The 18,455-nt window shown below is 51.3% G+C and overlaps 1 protein-coding gene across 1 annotated transcript; it reads right to left on the bottom strand.

Annotated features, from left to right (window-relative positions):
* Positions 1-572: 572 nt before the first annotated feature.
* On the bottom strand, positions 573-16,458 carry FCRL6 (Fc receptor like 6). Its single transcript, XM_088029051.1, has 9 exons — positions 16,312-16,458; positions 11,323-11,343; positions 9,567-9,833; positions 8,791-9,075; positions 8,362-8,643; positions 7,867-7,992; positions 4,684-4,749; positions 3,985-4,056; positions 573-1,963 (listed from the first exon to the last, which is right to left on the bottom strand). The coding sequence occupies exons 1-9, from the start codon at positions 16,370-16,372 to the stop codon at positions 1,728-1,730; spliced, it is 1,416 nt and encodes a 471-aa protein (XP_087885177.1). The 5' UTR covers positions 16,373-16,458; the 3' UTR covers positions 573-1,727.
* Between the last annotated feature and the right edge of the window lie 1,997 nt (positions 16,459-18,455).

The raw sequence follows: 18,455 nt of genomic DNA, 5'->3' as shown, positions 1-18,455 counted from the left end.
TTATCCCACCCTGCACTGGTAAACACCGTGCACACACAGGCGCCAGTGTCACTGGTGTGGGGCAGGGGGTGGGTGGTGTGAATGCTCAGGGAGGAGCTGGTCCACGGGGGTGACTGGCAGGGCAATCTTCTTCCCGCTCTCCATCATCAGTGTCTCCTTCATGAGCTGTCCTCTCTTTGACTTGACTCTTTACAAGGGGCCAGATTGTTTATAGAGGGCGTGGCAAGGCTTGGCTTCTGTAGGTGCTTCCTGATTGACCAGCGAGGACCCTGGGCTTCTAGATGACCTGGCATGTGCTTCCCAGCCTGGCAGATGAAGAAATGAAGGGGAGGGGCCCTGATGTCTTCCGGACATGGCCTGGACCAGTGATGAGAGAGATGGGGAGGAAGCTGAGGAGGCTAAGGAAGAGGAAGTTCAGGTGGGGAAATGGGAAGGAAGAGAAGGCCCGGGGAAGCTGAGAAATGCTAGCGAGGGTTGTCTTAGCAGTTCTCTGGGCCCTCTGTCTTATCCAGTGATGTTCCCAAAGGCGAGTGGATGAAGGTACTCTCATGAAGTGTCTTTTGGAGGCAGACCAGGCTTTCTAAACTTTAATGTGCATACCAACAGCTTACAGATCTTACTTAAATGCAGATCAGGATTCAGCAGGTCTGGGTCTGAGTCTGAGTGGATGCATTTCTATTAAGCTCAAGGATGAATGCTGGCTGTGGGCAGCTCAGGGGCACCTGGGTGGGAGCTCTGGGTGGGCAGGAGGACGTGGACCTCTTCCCAGGACAGGTGGGTGGGGTCGGTGACATCCAGCAGCGTGACTGGGACCTCACTCTGTGATTCGGGAGCAGGGGCCTGCAGGGTCAGGGCTGGGAGGAGGAGCAGGGAGAACTAATCCTCCTAGTTACCAGGACTAAACCCTCAGTATCAAGGACCAAACCAACCATCGGGCACTATGAGTGATCGGCTTTGGTGAATAGTATGAAACAAACTGATACACTTCTATGAACAAATAGATTCTACAAGTGTGTATCTTGGTAAACACATGAGGGGTAAGTGAGTGTTCTGATATACTCTACAAATGGGGGTTTTGGGCAAGCCTCAGTTCCAGCAACTTTGGTAACCTGGTCGCCGGAAGGGGTCTGAGCAGAAATGTGTTGCAGAGAAGGCTGGGCTCTCAGTGCCTGGGACGGGGGCTCTGGCTCTGGGGTTGAGAATTCTGTGCTATTATCTGGGCCAGGCCTTTCCCCCCAACTCTTGGTCTCCCCGAGCCACTGAGAGGTCCTTAGCCCTGTGGTCACTCAGGGGCCTCAGCGGCAGCTTGGAAGCTGGAAATGCTCTACCAGAGCTGCCCGGGGGCTAGCTCTCTCCTTCAGGGAGAGGCCAAGCCCATGCACGGGGACTGAGGCCGCCTTAGGGAGTCCTTACAAATGTTGAAGAGAAGGCACTCCAACCCTTCCACTCATGTGCAAGAAAACATCTGTGGCTTCCGTGTCTGGTCCACTGCTTGGAACTCATGTGTGAACGGGGATGCCCCTGCCCACATGTTCCTGTTCTTCCACTCAGAGGGCAGCCCAGAGATCATTTAGGTGTTCCTCGAGTCTCCTCGGAACCCTGGCCGGGACGCCGGGCTCCCTCACTGCTGGGCTCAGGGATTGGAGACCTGCAGAAGGGACTGGGGTCTCTGCTGGCCTCCTGGGGAGCACTGGAGGCCTCAGGTGGGTGGTGTTGGGGGGATGCCATCAGTAGTAGAGGACCTCCTCGAAGTTACCAAGGGCAACTCTGTGGGTCCTGCTTCTTGTATTCGGTCCCCTGGCTGGAACCTCACCAAGCTTCGAGTGTTTCACCTCGGTGTAGATGACAGAAGTGTCCTGTGGCAGAGTCAGGTCAGGATGAGGAGGCAGATGTAACACAGAGGGGGAGGGAAGAGCAGGGGTCCAACTCACCCAGGTCCCCGAGGCTGACTCAGCAGGCCCGGCTGTGGGGGAAAGAGAAACACCCGGGTTAGGGTGTCTGGCTCACCTGTGCACCTGCTGTCCCCCCTCCCCAAGCCCAGGGAGCACTGTTCCCCCGCTTCCCTTCTCAGGACCCTCACCTGCCATCTGAACGCAGGTGGGCCCAGGAACCAGGAGGCCTGGGTCTGCGCAGCTCGACCACAGCCCAGCTGTGTGACTGCAGGCCAGCCTTTTAGCCCTGGGACCTCAGCTTCCCCAGCCAGGGAGAAAGGAGGCGGTGGTAACGGTGACTGCCTCACAGGGATGATGGTGAGAAGCAAGAGAAATGAACGTGTCCAAGACATCAGACAGCGACCATGCACCAGGCAGTCCTTCAGGTGCGAGGATTGTATTTATTATATTAATCTCACACCAATCCTGCCAAGTAGGGACGACTATTTCCTTCTCAAATTGGGATGAGAAAACGGAGGCTCAGAGCGGCTAATACTCCCCAGGGTCATATCCATAAGAAGGGGAACTGTTGGTGAATATCAAATCTTTGCAAACGTGAAGCATTCTCCCAAGGATAGCAGATCCAGCATCCCCTTCCTGTGCATCTTGGAATACAATGGCCTCTCCTGCCTTTGGGTTTCAGACCCCCTTGCCCTCCCCTAAGTGAAAGCCTGTGTCTTGCAAGCAGGAGCTGGGAGCAGGCCGCCCTGCCCCGAATCATGCCTTTGCCTTGTTGCCGTGCTAGGATTAAAACAGCCACATTTCCTTATTTTGTCCATGAAAACCACATATTTAGAGTTGGCTTCTTTTTTACTTTCTGGTGTTTAAGTTCTAATTGTGACTTTCCTCTGGAAGGAACCGTGCCTGGATGTGTTTTCCTACCTGCCCACCAATGCTTGGGTCCTGGGGAAAGTGGCCCTGAGCCCAGGAGACTCCCTGTTTGTCCACTTCCCCTACTGCCCTTCATGGCAGGGAGCAGAAACCCCAGGCTGATTCAAACCCATTTTAAAGCCAGGAATAGAAATCTCAGCAAAACAAAAACAAAAACAAAAAGCTTCATTTTTGAACACCTGTGACACACCAGACAATCTTTAAGGTATCTAGAACCTATGTTCTATCCCTAGTAACTTATGATAGTCTTGCAAAGTAGGCATTATCTCCACTTCATAGATTAGGCTCAGAGAGCTTAAATAACTTGCCCAGTTGCACAGTGAGTATATAGAGTCAGGTTTTCAACTCAGGTCTGACTGACTTAGAAACTCATACTCTTCCCACGACGCCAGGTTGGCCCCTCTCCATGGGAGAGAGGACTAGCCTTTCCCCGTCCCTGCCATCTGATTCTGGTATCTGTGGTTGGAGCTCATGGTCTTCTTGGCTCCTCTCAGAGCTGGGACTGTCCTGCTGAGACTTATACTGTGGGGCAAGACAAACTGCATCATTCCTTTCTCTCTTTTCTTTGTTCCTTCACAGTGCTCAGAAAAAGGCAAAAAAACATTCTAAGTAGGGTGGCAGAGGTGGTGGTGTGGTGGAGATGATATTGAAGGTAGTCATTATGGTGGAGATGGTGGTGTTGGTGTTGGTGGTGTTGATATTGGTGGTGTTGGTGTTGGTGGTGTTGGTGTTGATGGTGTTGTTGTTGGTGGTGTTGTTGATGGTGTTGTTGTTGTTGTTGTTGTTGATGGTGTTGTTGTTGTTGGTGTTGATGGTGTTGTTGTTGTTGGTGTTGTTGTTGTTGATGGTGTTGTTGTTGTTGTTGGTGTTGATGGTGTTGGTTTTGATGGTGTTGTTGTTGGTGGTGTTGGTGTTGATGGTGTTGGTATTGGTGGTATTGGTGTTTTTGTTGGTGGTGGTGTTGGTGGTGTTGGTGTTGGTGGTGGTGGTATTGGTGTTGTTGTTGGTGGTGGTGGTGGAGGTGGTGGTGGTTGTAGAGATGATAATGATAGTTGTTGTTATGGTAAACAGTAATGTTAATAGTAGTCAACTACCTCAAGCCAGGCCCAAAACTTCCGTTTTACATTAGCAAACATGTCAAGTTTGGTTTGAGATCACTCACCTTCACTCTTCTTTGGGACTATAATCATTGAAGAGTAAATATCATCTTCCTCATTCTCATTCGGCCAAGTGACTAAAAAAAGAAATGAGGCTTGAATAGGACCCACCTGCTCTCCCACCTCAAGACATCAGTGTCCTGAAGACACCTCTGGAGGGAAGCCAGTCAGGGGCTCTGTCATGGTGGTAACCGGGAGTGGGAGGCAGTCATTACTGTGGAATATCCATCTTGGTGGAAGCTGCCTGCCCCCATAGCAGATTCTAGCAGCTTTACCAGCCCTGACTTTGTTTAAACTAGGCGTTGGCAAACTTCTTCTATAAAAAAGAGTCAATATTTTAGGCTTTGCTGGCCATACAGTCTCAGCTCTGTAGCGCAAAAACAGCCATACACAATACATATATATTGTTCTTTACAAAGTACTTGGTGGACTAGATTTGGCCCATGGGCCAGAGTTTGCCAACCGTTGGTCTAAACCCTTCTAACCCTCCCTCTGGACGCCGGCCTTCCCTCCTACTTCCCTGCCCCTCCACCAGCTTCAGAATACTGGTCCCTCACACTCTCCCCAGAAGCCATCTACTTCCTTCCCCGATGACTGGTTCCCGAGACTTGGGGCTCACAGGGCTTCCTTCTCTTCATTCCCCCTCAGACTCCTTTCTCGGTCTTCAGCTACAGGCCATGCATGGTCCTGCTGCAAGTCCTTACCATTGCCATACAGTGGGTGCTGCTCTCCACCTGGGGCTGGGGGCAGATTCTGGGTTGGAATGGGCCCTAGGAGATACAAAGGCATCCTTCAGAGAGCAGGCTGGGCAGTGGGGGTAGAGAGTCTGAGAGAAAGAAAGTCAGTGGAGGCTGCTGGAGGTCTGAGGCTGGTTTGTTTATGAGGGCTAATTTACAAGTCTGGACATGGTTAATTTTTACAGGATGTTTCCTTTGAAACATATCCTAGAGGGTAGAATGGCCCCATGGGAATCATAAACTAGGAGAAGCAGGGCCAGAAAGGAAGGGTCACACTCCTGCATGGAGAGGGCCCAGACTCACCAGTCAGGCTGCATTTCAGAAAAAGGAAAAGCTAGTAACTTTGGCCACACACTATGTGCCAGACACTTGGCCAGGGAATTCAAATACAATGTCTACTTCACAGCACAGTGCCTAACCCAGTGACCAGCACATAGCTGGATGGCAAAAAAAAACCTCTCTTCCTAACTCTTTGGTGCCTGATATTCTTTGTGACCATCTTGCAAAGGTTGATACTATGATGCCATAGTATCATATGTAGATGAGGTGTCTGAGGCTGGGAGAGGGGACTTCTCCAAGGTCACACAAGGTAAGTGGTAGGGACAGACTCTTAATCCAGGTTTATGTGCTTTTTCTCCACTAGCATGCTGCCTCTGTGAAAGCAGGTGCTCCCAGAACTTTAAAACTTATCTCCTAGGATAGGGATTGGGTCACATGGATTTTAGAACACTTGGTTCATGCCTGGTGCCCAAGAAATGTTTATTATCATTGATAGCAAGAAGGCACCAGAATCACTGGCAGGATTGGTGGAAATGGTGCTTCCTGTAAAACCAAGAATGCATTTACAGAGACTCCAAGAAACTCCCAGTTATTAAATATCCCCTGGTGCTCATTCGTTAGGGCTGTGTTTTTGAGTCTCCGTTTACTGAAGAGCTCCAGGAATTTGATGGACCTCTGTTTTATGCAGGGTGTGAACACTGTTAAACAAACCACAGTGGGCACACCTAGGCAAGTGCTACTTTGGAAGTGGGCCCCTTGCGTGACTAATATGGTGCTAGTGACACCATCGTTGGCCAAAATGTTTTGCAAATTGCCTTCAGAGATACAGCTGTCAAATATCTTTGGTGGTAGCACGTTTTTTGTTTGTTGAGGGAGTGGACATGCTATCTGGAGATGGTTAAGAGTCTTCCAGAGCTGGGTGTGAGTAACGAAGCTGTTGATCTACTGTTTTTCTTGTGAAGTTTTGGAATTAGGCCTGTGTGACATTCTCAAGGTTTTGCACCTCTGAGTTTCTGAGATAAGAGAACCAAGACTGCCACCAGGAGCCCTATTTTCCTGAGAGACAGGTTCCTTAATACAATGGAGCCCAGCTGTTCCCAGGTTGGCAGTGGGGGTTGGGTGGGGGGCGTGTGGGCTGCTCAGCAGCAGGGCCTCCACATGAAGAGAGGTGTTCTTTCGTTCCCTGTGAGAGGCTTCTTCCTCTTGAGGATCCTTCACTGGTTACTGCTCCCCTGCCATCTTGTCTGGGGCTGAGAGGGAGACAGCTGTGCTGTGTTGCTTTGTCTTTAATGCTCTGACCCAGAAGTGAGGGGCCTATGTTACTGAGGCCAGGTAAATGGCTGGGCCACTAGAAGGAGGCTTTATTGTAGATGCAGCGATGAAGTCACACATTTTCAGTTGCTGGTCTGCTACTCCAGCTGCCTCCCCATCTAGCTCTGGACCGGCCTCCATCTTTCTCCTACCGTACAGGTTATTTAAAGCAAGGTAGCCTGCGCAGAACCTCGACTCGAGCCTAGAGGGAAGGTTTGTTGGACAAAGACTGCTAAAAAGGGAGAGGAAGTTGGAGGCTGGCCCAAGCCCTGACTGGGGTGCTGGTAAGGCAGGGGAGTGGGTCCAGGGCTGGGGAGAGGCCCTTTCAGGGGGCCAGGCAGGCGCTCAGGGAGGAACACGCTGACTGCATGACTGGGTAGGCTTTCTCACAGAGTAGTCCGGCCCAGCTCCCGAAAAACTCACCACAAAGTCTTTAACAGAGGGAGCTGCCAACTTGAATTAGAAAACCTAGCTTCGGTGGTCTGCGAGAGCCATGACTTTTTCCCTTGGCAAGTGGAAAATAGGAATGATATTTATAATGATGTCTTATTCTTGTTCCTCTCCCCCCGGGGGCAGGGGGAGGAGGTGGGGTTGATTTGAGTCTCTGTAGGTGGGTTCGAAGGACTAGGAATAAGCTGGTACCAAAAAGCTTTGGCATGGGAAGCCCTTCCCTTAAATGTGGCCCGAGGTGAAGAAGGGTTAGAACAGGAGTAAGTGGGGAGCCACCAAGGTGATTGCAGCGGGAGCCCCCATTCCTCCTTCATCGTCATGACCGGACAGGAGAGGAGCAGGGTCTGGAATCCGCATAGACTAGAGGGAGACTGTACCAAGACCCCGGCAGATGCCAGCCCAACACTTAGGTATCAGGTAGATGTCATCTCCTTAGCTGAAACCCTCACAATAACCCCAAGTGGGAGATACTTGATGACTTCTAGAGTGAACGGGCCCAAGGTCACAGAATTAGGAGACAGTGTTGGGAGCAGGCCATTGCTGGGTCGTCTCCGCCATGTTTCCTTTCTGATGAGTGAACCTCCACTGAGCACTCCCTCAGGCGCAGCACTGGACAAGATGGGTGTGTGCTCATAAGCATGCAGATGCTCACTGGGGTTCCCATTCCTTCTTTCTCCTCTGCTTAGCAGAGTTCTGGTGTGACAGAGTGTGGGTGGCTTGGGGTTTTCTTGGCATATTCATCAGCCAGATTGTCTTTCAAACACGAAGGACTCTGATGTGCTTTGAGTTTGGCCGGTAAGAATTCCTCTGTTTGTGCCTCTGTTTAAGCCCAAGTGTGCGGTCATGTGTTTGTGCGCATCTCTGGGCGACTATGGGCATGTGAGACTGTGTGTGTGTGTGTGTGTGTGTGTGTGTGTGTGTGTGTGTGTGTGTTTGGAAGCTGGAAGTGTCCCTCCGTGGGCTCCTTTGTGTGACATGTAAAGAGAAGTCCCTCCTCCCACCCAGACCCCAAAGAGGAGCAGCTGGTCCCCTCAGATGCTGGCTCTCCAAAGGCTGGGCAGTGCCTGGCTTAAGGATTCGGCCACTAAGAAAGTCAAAAAGTTCACTGACCAGTTTTCCTCCAGGGTCTGAAGTAAGCCACAAGTGCAGTGGCGATGACCAGCACACCAAGCAGGCTCACAGATAGACAAGGAACGAGCCAGGGGCTGCTGGTGAGGGTAGGCAAGCCCCGAGGACCTAAGGGATGAAGTAGGGGTGACCATGAGCGTTGAGGATGAAATTCAGAAATGTACCCCAGACGGGCACAGAGGAGGCAGAATGGCTGGCATCAGGGGGAACCGTGTGGCCTAAAGGAGCCTTGTAGATGGAATGAGGGATGGTCCAGAGGATACCAGCACGGACGGGCAACACCACTGATGACCATGTACAATACCCCTGCCCCCCATGGATCTCATGCTTTCCCTCCAGTTTCAGTGGGCAGATACCCCAAGCAGGGTCCATCTCACTCATGCAGTGCAGGGTGTGGGTGGGGGGTACACAGAGGGGTGAGACCTGACCCCTGCCAGCTTGCTGAGGCTCAGAGCCTGGGTGGGGGACAAGACATACCATCCAGGGACAGTGTCCTGGGCTCACTTGTCTCTTTGGAGACATTGTTCTCCGCCTGGCAGGAGTAGCTACCAGCATCCTGCTCTGACATCACAGTGAAGGGGAAGGAGGCGGCTCCTCCATGGGGAACAGAGTGGTTCCCCAGGATCTTCTCGTCCAGGTAGAATGAGTACAGGATTGGAGGGGAGCCATTCTGGGTCTCACAGAGGAGCTCCACCACGTTCCCCACAGCAAGGCCAGTGGACCTGGGTCTCAGGGTGAGCAGAGGCTGGGACACAGGAGCTGGGGCAGCACACGGGGCGGGAGGCTCACCTATACCACCCAGGCCCCTGGCCCCTCCTCCCCTGGGGACCCCTCCCCACAGGCCCAGGGGTCCCATTACCTGAAGCCCATATCCCTGGAGAGTGTCTTCCCTTCTTCCCCACTTACCTTGCACCCTCACCTCCAGATGGGGGCTCTGTTTCTGGACCCTGCTACCCTCAGGGGTGGCCTGGCACCAGTAAAGCCCAGAGGCTCCCTCCCGGGCTTCTGGGAGGCAGAGCTCTGAGTGGGGGCCCCAGTTCTGCAAGGTGCGGCCATCTTTGTGGAAGGAGAAGAGGAGCCTCGAGGCCGACCTCTGGGGGTGCAGCTCCGTCTGGCATCTCAGGGTCAGCGGGCTCCCCTCACGGAGCTCGGGAGAAGGGACAGCACTCAGCACTGGAGGCGGGAACAGCTCTGGGGAGGAACAGGCCCAGGCTCAGGGGGAACTCCCGAACCCTGGGTCCCCAGAGGCGGGGGTCTAAGCTAGGGCACATCCCAGGCCACAGCCCCGTGCCCCATGACAGACACTGCCATTGTCTCCCAGGACCCACCTCTCATCCCATGACTACACCCCAGCCCCTCGGGGTATCCTGAGCCAGAGCCAGAGGGCCTTGTAGGGCATCTGGTCCCCAGAAAGGAAGGGTCTGGCCCAGGGTCTCTGGGACTGAGTGGCTGGGCTGGTTCAGGGTGCTTCCGTGGCCCAGGGCATCCCCCTCCTTCCCCGGGGTCCAGATGTACCCCGCGGGGGCAGGGCATTTGGACAGCATGGTGGACATCTCAGGGCTCTGTGGTCAGCCCGGCATCAGGGGCAGCCAGAGGGAGGGCTGCTGACTTCTAGAGACCAGATCCCTGAGCAGCACCCTAGCCCCCACACCCCCCCGACGCCCCCGAAGCTGGTGACTCACCTTGGACTTGAACCGTGGTCATCTTTGACCTTTGTGTGCCCAGGTGCAGGATGAAGTTCACCTTCCCAGTGCAGCTGTACTGGCCACTGCTTTCCAGGGTTGCTGTCCCCACGTGCAGAATCCATTTGGCCTTCGGGTTGCGGAGTAATTTCCTGTCTTTGTAGAACTGGACCTGGGACAGGGCTATGTTCTTCCATCCTTGGCACTGCAGAATCAGGATGTCGCCCTCAAACACGGGGTCTGGCAAGGTTCGGAGGTACAACCAGCCTGTGAGACACAAGACCGGGGTCATCCTGGAGCCGCACGTCCCATCAGCCCATTTTCTCCCTCCGTCCTCCAGCCTCTGGCCTCCCCTGGGGATGGAGGCTCCTGGCAGCACCTGCGTGGCCGCCCCGTCCCCCAGGCCTTCGTGCCAGACCAGGGCTGGTCCTCTGCTTTCCTTTCCCCTCCTTCCTCTCCCCTGCCTCTTCTCTCTAGTCCACTCCACTCCCCTGCCCTGCTCTCCTCACACCTTCTCTCTGGTCTTCTTCTCTTGTACCTCCTCCTTGGCTCCTTTCCAGCTGCCCTTCCAACATCTCCAAGCTTGGGTCGAGCTGAATTCCTTCCATCGTTGTTCTACCTCCTTCCTCTTGACCCAATTCTCACCCCCCAGACGGGCTACTTACCCCTGTTCCCCCAGGGCAACTCTGTGCTGCTTCCACCTCTGAGGACAACTGCACACGGCCTACCAGCCAGAAGCTGGGGGGAGGGTGTGGGGAGTGTCCCCCCACCCCCGGGCTTGCTCCTTCTGCTTTCCTTGTCAACCTTCTCCCAGCCCAGCCCCCATTCCCACCCCCCTGCAGGGACTTTCATTTCCACCACTGTCCTGGGGAGGGATCTGTCCTGTCTGTCCTCATTCTTAAAATGCATTCTGTCTGTCCTCATTCCTAAAATGCAGTCTACAGCCTGACGTGGACAAGAGATGAGCTCCTGGGGGCCCAGCACCATCTGCAGGGCAGTCCCAGGCTGGGCCTGTCCCCAGACCGTACTTTTTTGACAAGCCAGACACCAGTGGTCCCAGGCAGCCTCAGGAGCCAGGCCTGATAGCTGAGAGCAATGAGGAGGAATGGGTGGGAGGCCCCAGCATAGCCTGCCTTTGCCTGGGTCTCTCTGGATCCTTAGGACCCGCCCCCACCCCTGCAGGCTCACACAGAACTGAATGTTGAGCCTTGCTTTTGCTGCTGCTCTTTCTAGCAGCATGGAGCCCACGTGGGTTTGAATTCTGTCCAGCACCCCCTCATCCCACTGGCACCATAGAACATGTCCTTGGCGGTCAAGATATTCATAGGCCAGCATTTTTCCTACTGGACAGAAAGCCCCATGCTGGTCAGGATGGACTGGAAGGCAGAGGTAGTGGAGGGACAAAGCTGCCTTCTCTGAACATACAGGGAACGGGAGGGAGTCCAGGGCCTTGGTCAGTGGGGGATATAGGAGCTTCAGAGACACTCTGAGAGGAGGAGACAAAGGCCAGTGCCAGCTATAAGGGAATAAGATGAGACCCAGAGCCATTTGCTGGGACTTGAATCACCTAGAATTATCCTCAGCCTGAGCCCAGTGGGGTCCCAGGTCTCATTTCTGCCTGGGCATCAGCCAGGACTCCTGAGGAATGGGCCTAGTCTGCGGCTCTGAAGATGTTTCCAGGGGACCCAACGGCCCATCAATCAATCTTTGGCCCAGAGACATATTTGGAATTGGAAAAGACATAAAAGAGACTCACCACTTTGCCCAACACAGGGAACTGCAAGAGAACAGAGTGATAGAATTAGGGTAAGGAGCAGAAAGCCTCCTTCACAAGGAGGCCTGTCATCTCAGGAATGGGTGCTCATACCCATTCAATAAACCAACCACCCAACCCCCTGGGCACCTACTCATCCAGCCCCCCAGCCACTCAGCCACCCAACTACCCAGCCACATAACCACCCAGCTACCCAACCACCCAGCCACCCAGCCACCGAGCTACTCAACCAGCCACCTAGCCATCTAGCCCCCATTCACCAAGCTACTCAGCCAATCAACCATCCAGCCACCAACCACACAGCCTCCCAGCCACCAAGCTACTCAGCCACTCAGCCCCCCAGCCCCCTAGCTACTCAGCCCCTCAGCCCCCCAATTGCCAGCCGCCCAGCCCCCCAGCCAGTCAGCCACCTAGCCACCCAACCACCAAGCCACCAAGCTACTCAGCCACTCAACCATCCAGCTACCCAAATGCCCAGCCCCCCCAGCCCCTCAGCCCCCAGCCACTCAGCCCCTCAGTTCCCCAGCCCCCCCAGGCCCTCAGCATCTCCAGCCACTCAGCTTTTATGTTGGACCCACTGCCTAGAATACTCTGCCCTATCTCAGTTCAAATGTCACACCCTTAGGTCTTTCTGGGACCCCCAGTTGAAAGAATTCTCCTCAATCACTATTAACAACACCCCACTGTATTGTCATCAGAACACTTGTCTCTATTTGAAGTTATCTTATTCTTTAAATTGCCTACTTGTTATCGCCTGTCTCCCTCTGTGTAGAATGTAAGCTCTGCGAGAGCAGGGACTCTGCTTGTTTTGTTCACAGTCACGTCACCTATGCCTAGGATCTGTGCCAGGAATAGTCTGTGTTCAACAAGCCTCTGTTGAATAAACACTTGCAGGCTTTCCTTTGTGCCCAGCCATGTGGGGCAGGCAGGGCACATGAAGCAGGATCCAGAAGAGTGGACCCTTGCACGGGTGGGTCCGAGCTCCTATCTGCACCTGCAGAACTCAGAGAGCAAAGGCAGACCATGCAGTCCGGCGGCCCAATCTGTCTACAGAGCTCTGGAGGGTCCAGCATGGAAGTGACCGATGAAGGAAGTGAGGAATCACTAAAGGCTGAGGGACCTGGCCTGCCATCTCGATCAGTGAGGGAATGACAAACAGGCCAGTGCATCACACTGTTTGCATACCTTTATATGTGCCCCTGATGCTTCTATCTATCTATCTATCTATCTATCTATCTATCTATCTATCATCTATCTATCATCTATTATCTATCTTTTTATTATTATTTTTTAAGATTTTATTTTTAAGTAATCTCTATACCTAACGTGGGGCTTGAACTCACAACCCTGAGATCAAGAGTCACATGTTCTACTGACCGAGCCAGCCAGGTGCCCCAAAATATTTTTATGTAATTGACCTAATCATGCTTTTTGCTTTATTGCTTTTTTTTTAATTTAAGTAAGCTCTACACTTAAATGGGGTTCGAACTCATGACCCTGAGATCAAGAGTCCGCATGCTCTACTGACTGAGCCACGTTGGCTCAGAGCAGAATTTTTATTTTTATTTAATTAAAAATAAAAATTTTAAGTAGACTTCATGCCCAGTGTGGGACCTGAACTCATGACTGTGAGGTCGAGAGTCACATGCTCCCCTGACTAAGCCAGCCAGGTGCCCTTAATGCTTTTTTTAAAATTTTTTAATTTTTAAAAATGTTTTATTTATTTATTTGAGAGAGAGAGAGAATGAGAAAGAGAGAGAGAGAGCACGAGATGGGGGAGGGTCAGAGGGAGAAGCAGACTCCCTGCGGAGCAGGGAGCCCGATGCGGGGCTCGATTCCAGGACCCCAGGATCACGGCCTGAGCTGAAGGCAGACGCTTAACCAACTGAGCCACCCAGGTGCCTGCCCCTAATGCTTTTAAATGAATGAACGTTAGAGGAGCAAAGTGGCCTGGGAAGAGAGGCCAGGCCACGATATGATGATAGATGAGGTTAAAAGTATGAGTAGCCCAAGGGATGGAGGGGCACAGCCGGACATGAAGTGGTGGAGAGTGTTCTAGACTTTGGGACAAGGGGTGAAGCAATGAATGTCACAGGGCCGAACACAGTTGGGCCAGCTGTCCTCAGGCCCTACTGTGTCCTTCACACTGACCCGTCCTAGGGGCTGTGCAGAGACGGAGAAATGTGGGAGTGGCCTTGGGAGGGGTGGGGGAAGACCCTCTCACCAGGGGCTTGAGATGCGGCCGTTTGGCTTGTTGATTCACATGCTGTCACCCTTGTTGTCCACACGGCCTGGGACCCAGACAGAGGCTTTCAGCTTCACTTCTCTGCTCAGCTTGGGCTAGCTCAACCACAGGCTTTCAGTGTGTGCAGAATGATGAGTCTTTCTTGCCATCCCTCCATCTCCCCCCGGCCCCATCTTAAATACATCTTTTCCTCTGAGCTTGGTGTAGTGGGAAGCATGCAGGATTTGGAATCACATGACCTGACCTTGACTCATGAATCCATCTCTTTCTGTGTGAACTTGGATACACTGTTTGGATCCCAATAGCCTTCAATTCCTGATTCTGCCTATACAATAAGAAGCGTGACAGTCATTTCTTCCTTACCGAGCAGTTGCGTATAGTGACCCACTCCCTGGAAACGTGGTGACTGCATTCACTGCAAGCAGAAAGAAGGCCTGACCTCAGGGTGACTAAAACCTTGCAATGTAGTGATGCCCCTCTTCTTTCCCCTGTTTACCGGAAAAACACCTCTGCAGCTTCAAAGTGGTGAGTAAACAGGGCTGAGAGCACAGAAGCCTACAAGAGAGAAGGCATCCAGAGAGCAGAGGGACACTTCAGATGAGCTCGTGTCCCCAGGCCCCGATGACCTGCTGTCCAGCTGTGACACCTGGGAGCTGTGCCAGCAGAGCCAGTGTCTGTGATGAAGCTAGCTGGCCGTGGGCAGCGCAGTGGGGCGGGGGCTGCATTACAGCCCTTCCTACAAAGGGGACTGTGGACCCCAGTTTGCTACAGGCTGAAGATGAAGTGGTGACACAGCCATTGCATAAGCCACAAAACAGAGTCCCGGACAATGGAGACGGCAGCCCGGTCGATCTTGGCGCTAGTCAGGCCATGGTGGGGAGGAGGGGAAGGCCCAGCTCCTGGCCGACTGACCAGGTGCATCGAGACCAAGCAGACCAGGATGATGAACAGGGCCGAGAAACCATTCCCCACTGGAGGGGTCGGGGGATACTTATCTGAGAAAGACACAGCAGAGTAGGCACACAGTGGTCTTCCAATATTCAATGGGTGGAGCTTAAAAAAGGGGGAGAGACTTCAGGCAGAAGTGGGACTATTTCATGGGAATGAGAGAGAACAGGGAGGCAGGTTTCAGCAAAGCATGAAGGACTAGCTCATAACTGAGCTCTAGCACATTGGAGCATGCTGCTTTGCCAAGCTGTACCTTCCATGGTGCTAGGGAGAGGTGGTGTTGTGGGAGCTCTGAGATACTTGTCATAGGTGTGTGTGCGTCTACACAGGGTGGGTTCCAGTCTTGGCACTGAACTTAGCTAATGCTCAGCTCAGAAGAAAATTAAGGTTCAGCTCCTAAACTTCAAATACACCTTTAGTGTATAGCCGTGTACCAGCACGCTCAGCGTCAGGGCCCCTGGCCTCTTGAATCTCTGATAGTCAATAATAGTAATAGGCACCATTTGTTGTGTGAACATACCCCACCAGGAACTTGAAATGAATTTTATTTTCCGGTCTTACTTGATTAGAACCCAACCACAGCCCTGCTGGAGGTATCACGGTGGGATGGAGAAAGCACCAATGGACTTGGGTTTGCATGTCTGTTTTACTCTTGCTAGCAGGGTAATTCTATGCAAGTTTCATAAACTTTTTGAACCTCAGTATCCTCAATTGTTTAATAGGGATAGAAAAATACTTGCCCTATGATTCTAAAGGTTAGATGAGATACATTACGCACTACAAAGCAGGACTTCAGTGCTTGTTTCTTTGTCTCTGCCCATATCTAAGAGGAAATAGCAACTCTGCACTTAGGGTAACTCTGTTTCTCCACATCTAGCCCTGGGTTCCAGCATCTTAGGCTGGTTTTCTGGGGTCCCCAAGCATCAAGTGTGACTCTGCCCAGACTTGTTTCTTCTAAGTGTAGAAGGTAATAGTGGCTGAGACTGAGTTGAGTCTGGGGGGCCTAGTGACCCTCTCCCCACTCCCATAATTCTCTACTATTGGAGGAGCAGGCTTTCCATCGCTGGCATGGGTGACTGGTCCCTGGGGAGGTGGGTCAAGGAGAGAGATATAGATCAGGGGGAATGGATTTGATCCTTCAGACCTTCCCCAAGGACCAGTCAGACCCAAAACAGATCCTCCTCATCCCCGACAGAGAAAGGACATAGGCAGAAGGGGGATGGCCAGTTTGTAAAGGGCTTTGGACACTCAGAGCAAAGCCCCTTGACCAGATGAGAAGCCTGGTCATGGTTGACTGCTTCTAAGAAAACACTGAGGCTTCATGACAAGGTATCTTTTTGTAAAAGCCCATTTCCTATTGCTGAACAAAATGCACAGAACTGCCTTTTTCCATTTCCCTGATCCCTCCAGTCCACTCCCTACCCAAAGCCTTCTTTCCTTCTATAACTTCATTTTCCTTTTGAGACAGCCTGATGAGTAATTTCATCTTATTTGACAGGGTAAACATGTCATTGGGCCTCACAATGTGATTTTCTGCCTCCCTAATTTAGCTCTGATATTGAAAGCCTGCCCTTCCAAGGACCAAGGAAAATGGGATAGGAAACATCAGGGAGGCCCCCCACCACACCACATCTCTGTCAAGCACACCCATGTGCACACACTCATTTCAAGCTCCAGCCATAAAACCCACTTGAATCCAGAAAGGTGAAATGAGAAGTCCCATAAATGACTTACAGTCTTTGGTGCCCAAGAGGGAAAGCTCACGCTTGGTGACTTACCGAAGAACAGCACAATCCTGCAGAGCAACATGGGGTCTGTCCTGGCACAGAGGAGGGACATAGGTCCAGATAAAGGCAGATGCAAAGTTCGTGTGGAGGGAAGAGCATCTAAGCCACAGGCCCAGGTGCAAGTGAGTGACCCCTATGATGTGGGTGGTGTTGCTGCCTCATACACTAAATAGAGGAAGTGGGGAAGAAACTTTAGAAGTTCAAATTAGTATTTCCTCTTTGGTGGAAGGGGTATTATATAGGTGAACTTTCTTCACCATGATGCCCGAAGGAATCAAGTAATTTACTAGTAAGCACTTTTGAACATTCTCCGTGGCTTCGAAAATCTCATGCTAATGAACCAAGATGGGACAAGGCTATGGAAAGATACAGAGGCTGCCAGAATTTGTGTGATTTCAGCATCATTTAGCTTGAAAGGCAGCACAGTTCTGCAAACACTAAGATCATCCATCCCCTACCCTGAGTGACCTCCAATTCTCCAAATTTGCCTCCTATCCAAGGAGAAATGTGTCTGTACACTGCAATGAGGTGGAAAAGTGGAATCCTGAAAATGGTCCATAGGACCATCAGTTCAGGAGGCACTCAGGGATTGATGAGGTCAGAGTAGAATGGGCTGGAAGTTCTGAATCTGAGGTTTTAAGACTGTCAGGTTATTATTTTGAAAACTGTTCCTTAAAATGCACCAGTAAGAGAGTAAACAGGTAAGCCACAGGGTGACAAGATAGTTTCCATACACATGGCTGAGAAAGGACCCATATCCAGAATATAAGACTTTCTAGAAGTCAGTACGAAAAAGACAGACAACCTATTGGAAAAATGGGCAAAATAATTCAATAGGTAATTTACAAAAGCAGATATCCAAGTGCCAAATGAACATAGAAAAAGAAGCTTGACTTCATAAATCCCTGTGGAAATGCAAATTTAAACTAAATAGAACTCCACTACCTCCCCCACGAGAATGACTAAAACTATCAAGGAAGACAGGCAAGTGCTGGTGAGGATGTAAAGCAGATAGAAATCTTGTAAACCTCCAGTGGGAGTGTAAATTGGTACAACCACTTTGGAAAACTGCATGACAAAATCTAAATGAATCATAAAGATACCGGATGACCCAGCATTTTCACTCCTAGGTACACACCAAGCAGAAATACATTTATATTGACACCAAAGACGTATACAAGAATGTTCAGAGCAGCATCACTTTTAACAGATAGAATCTGGAAACTACTTAACGAGCCCTCAACCGAGAAGGAGGCCACACACCTTCACCTTCTTTGAGGATAGAACGTGGGAGTTTAAACTGAAGCATGGAGGGTTGGGTAAAATACCAGGATGCACTTTCTGACAGTAAGGTTTTTCCTGGAAGTCTTTAAGTGAGCAGTTCCACACAGTTTGGGAAGAATTCAATGTGTTTATTGCCAAAGACAGGAATGGAGAATGTGAACTTTCTAACTTTTTGTGCTCTAGATTCTCTGATTCACAGGAAGTGGGAAAACAATTTGACACTGGCAGGCACTTCTAAAGTGACTCTGTTGATTGGGAGAGGTGGACATGGTGAGGAGGTAAAATAGGAAATGGATATTTTATCCACTCACCTTAAGATGTTAACATTTGTACATTTTCCCCTATTGTTTTCTTTCCAACAGATCTCTTGACTTGAGTCAAGCTCAGCTGCAAGTCCAGAGTGTGGGGCAGCAGCTCTGTAGGGCTGCAGCTAAGGTAGAGACGGGGCAACCGCAAACGGTCTAGGTTGCAAGCACTTATTGTGCTTTGTGTGCAGAACAGTTGAAGCCTCTACCCTAGCTGCTTCTATTTTCACCATGTTCTAGCTGCTTGGGTGTGTGAACTCTTCCTGACTTCTCACTCTACCCCTGAACTGTTAGATGTTGCTGCATTTTTTTTTATTTTTTATTTTTAAAAAAATTTTTATTGTTATGTTAATCACCATACATTACATCATTAGTTTTTGATGTAGCGTTCCATGATTCATTGTTTGTGCATAACACCCAGTGCTCCACGCAGAACGTGCCCTCTTTAATACCCATCACCAGGCTAACCTATCCCCCCACCCCCCTCCCCTCTAGAACCCTCAGTTTGTTTTTCAGAGTCCATTGTCTCTCATGGTTCGTCTCCCC

This window comes from Eumetopias jubatus, unplaced genomic scaffold (assembly GCF_037043125.1).
Source record: "Eumetopias jubatus isolate StellerSeaLion01/CBP00866 unplaced genomic scaffold, mEumJub1_p1.0 scaffold_12, whole genome shotgun sequence".
In the NCBI taxonomy this organism is placed as follows: Eukaryota; Metazoa; Chordata; class Mammalia; order Carnivora; family Otariidae; genus Eumetopias; species Eumetopias jubatus.
Note: the sequence above shows the minus strand (reverse complement) of the source record. Positions and strands in the feature narration are given on the sequence as shown.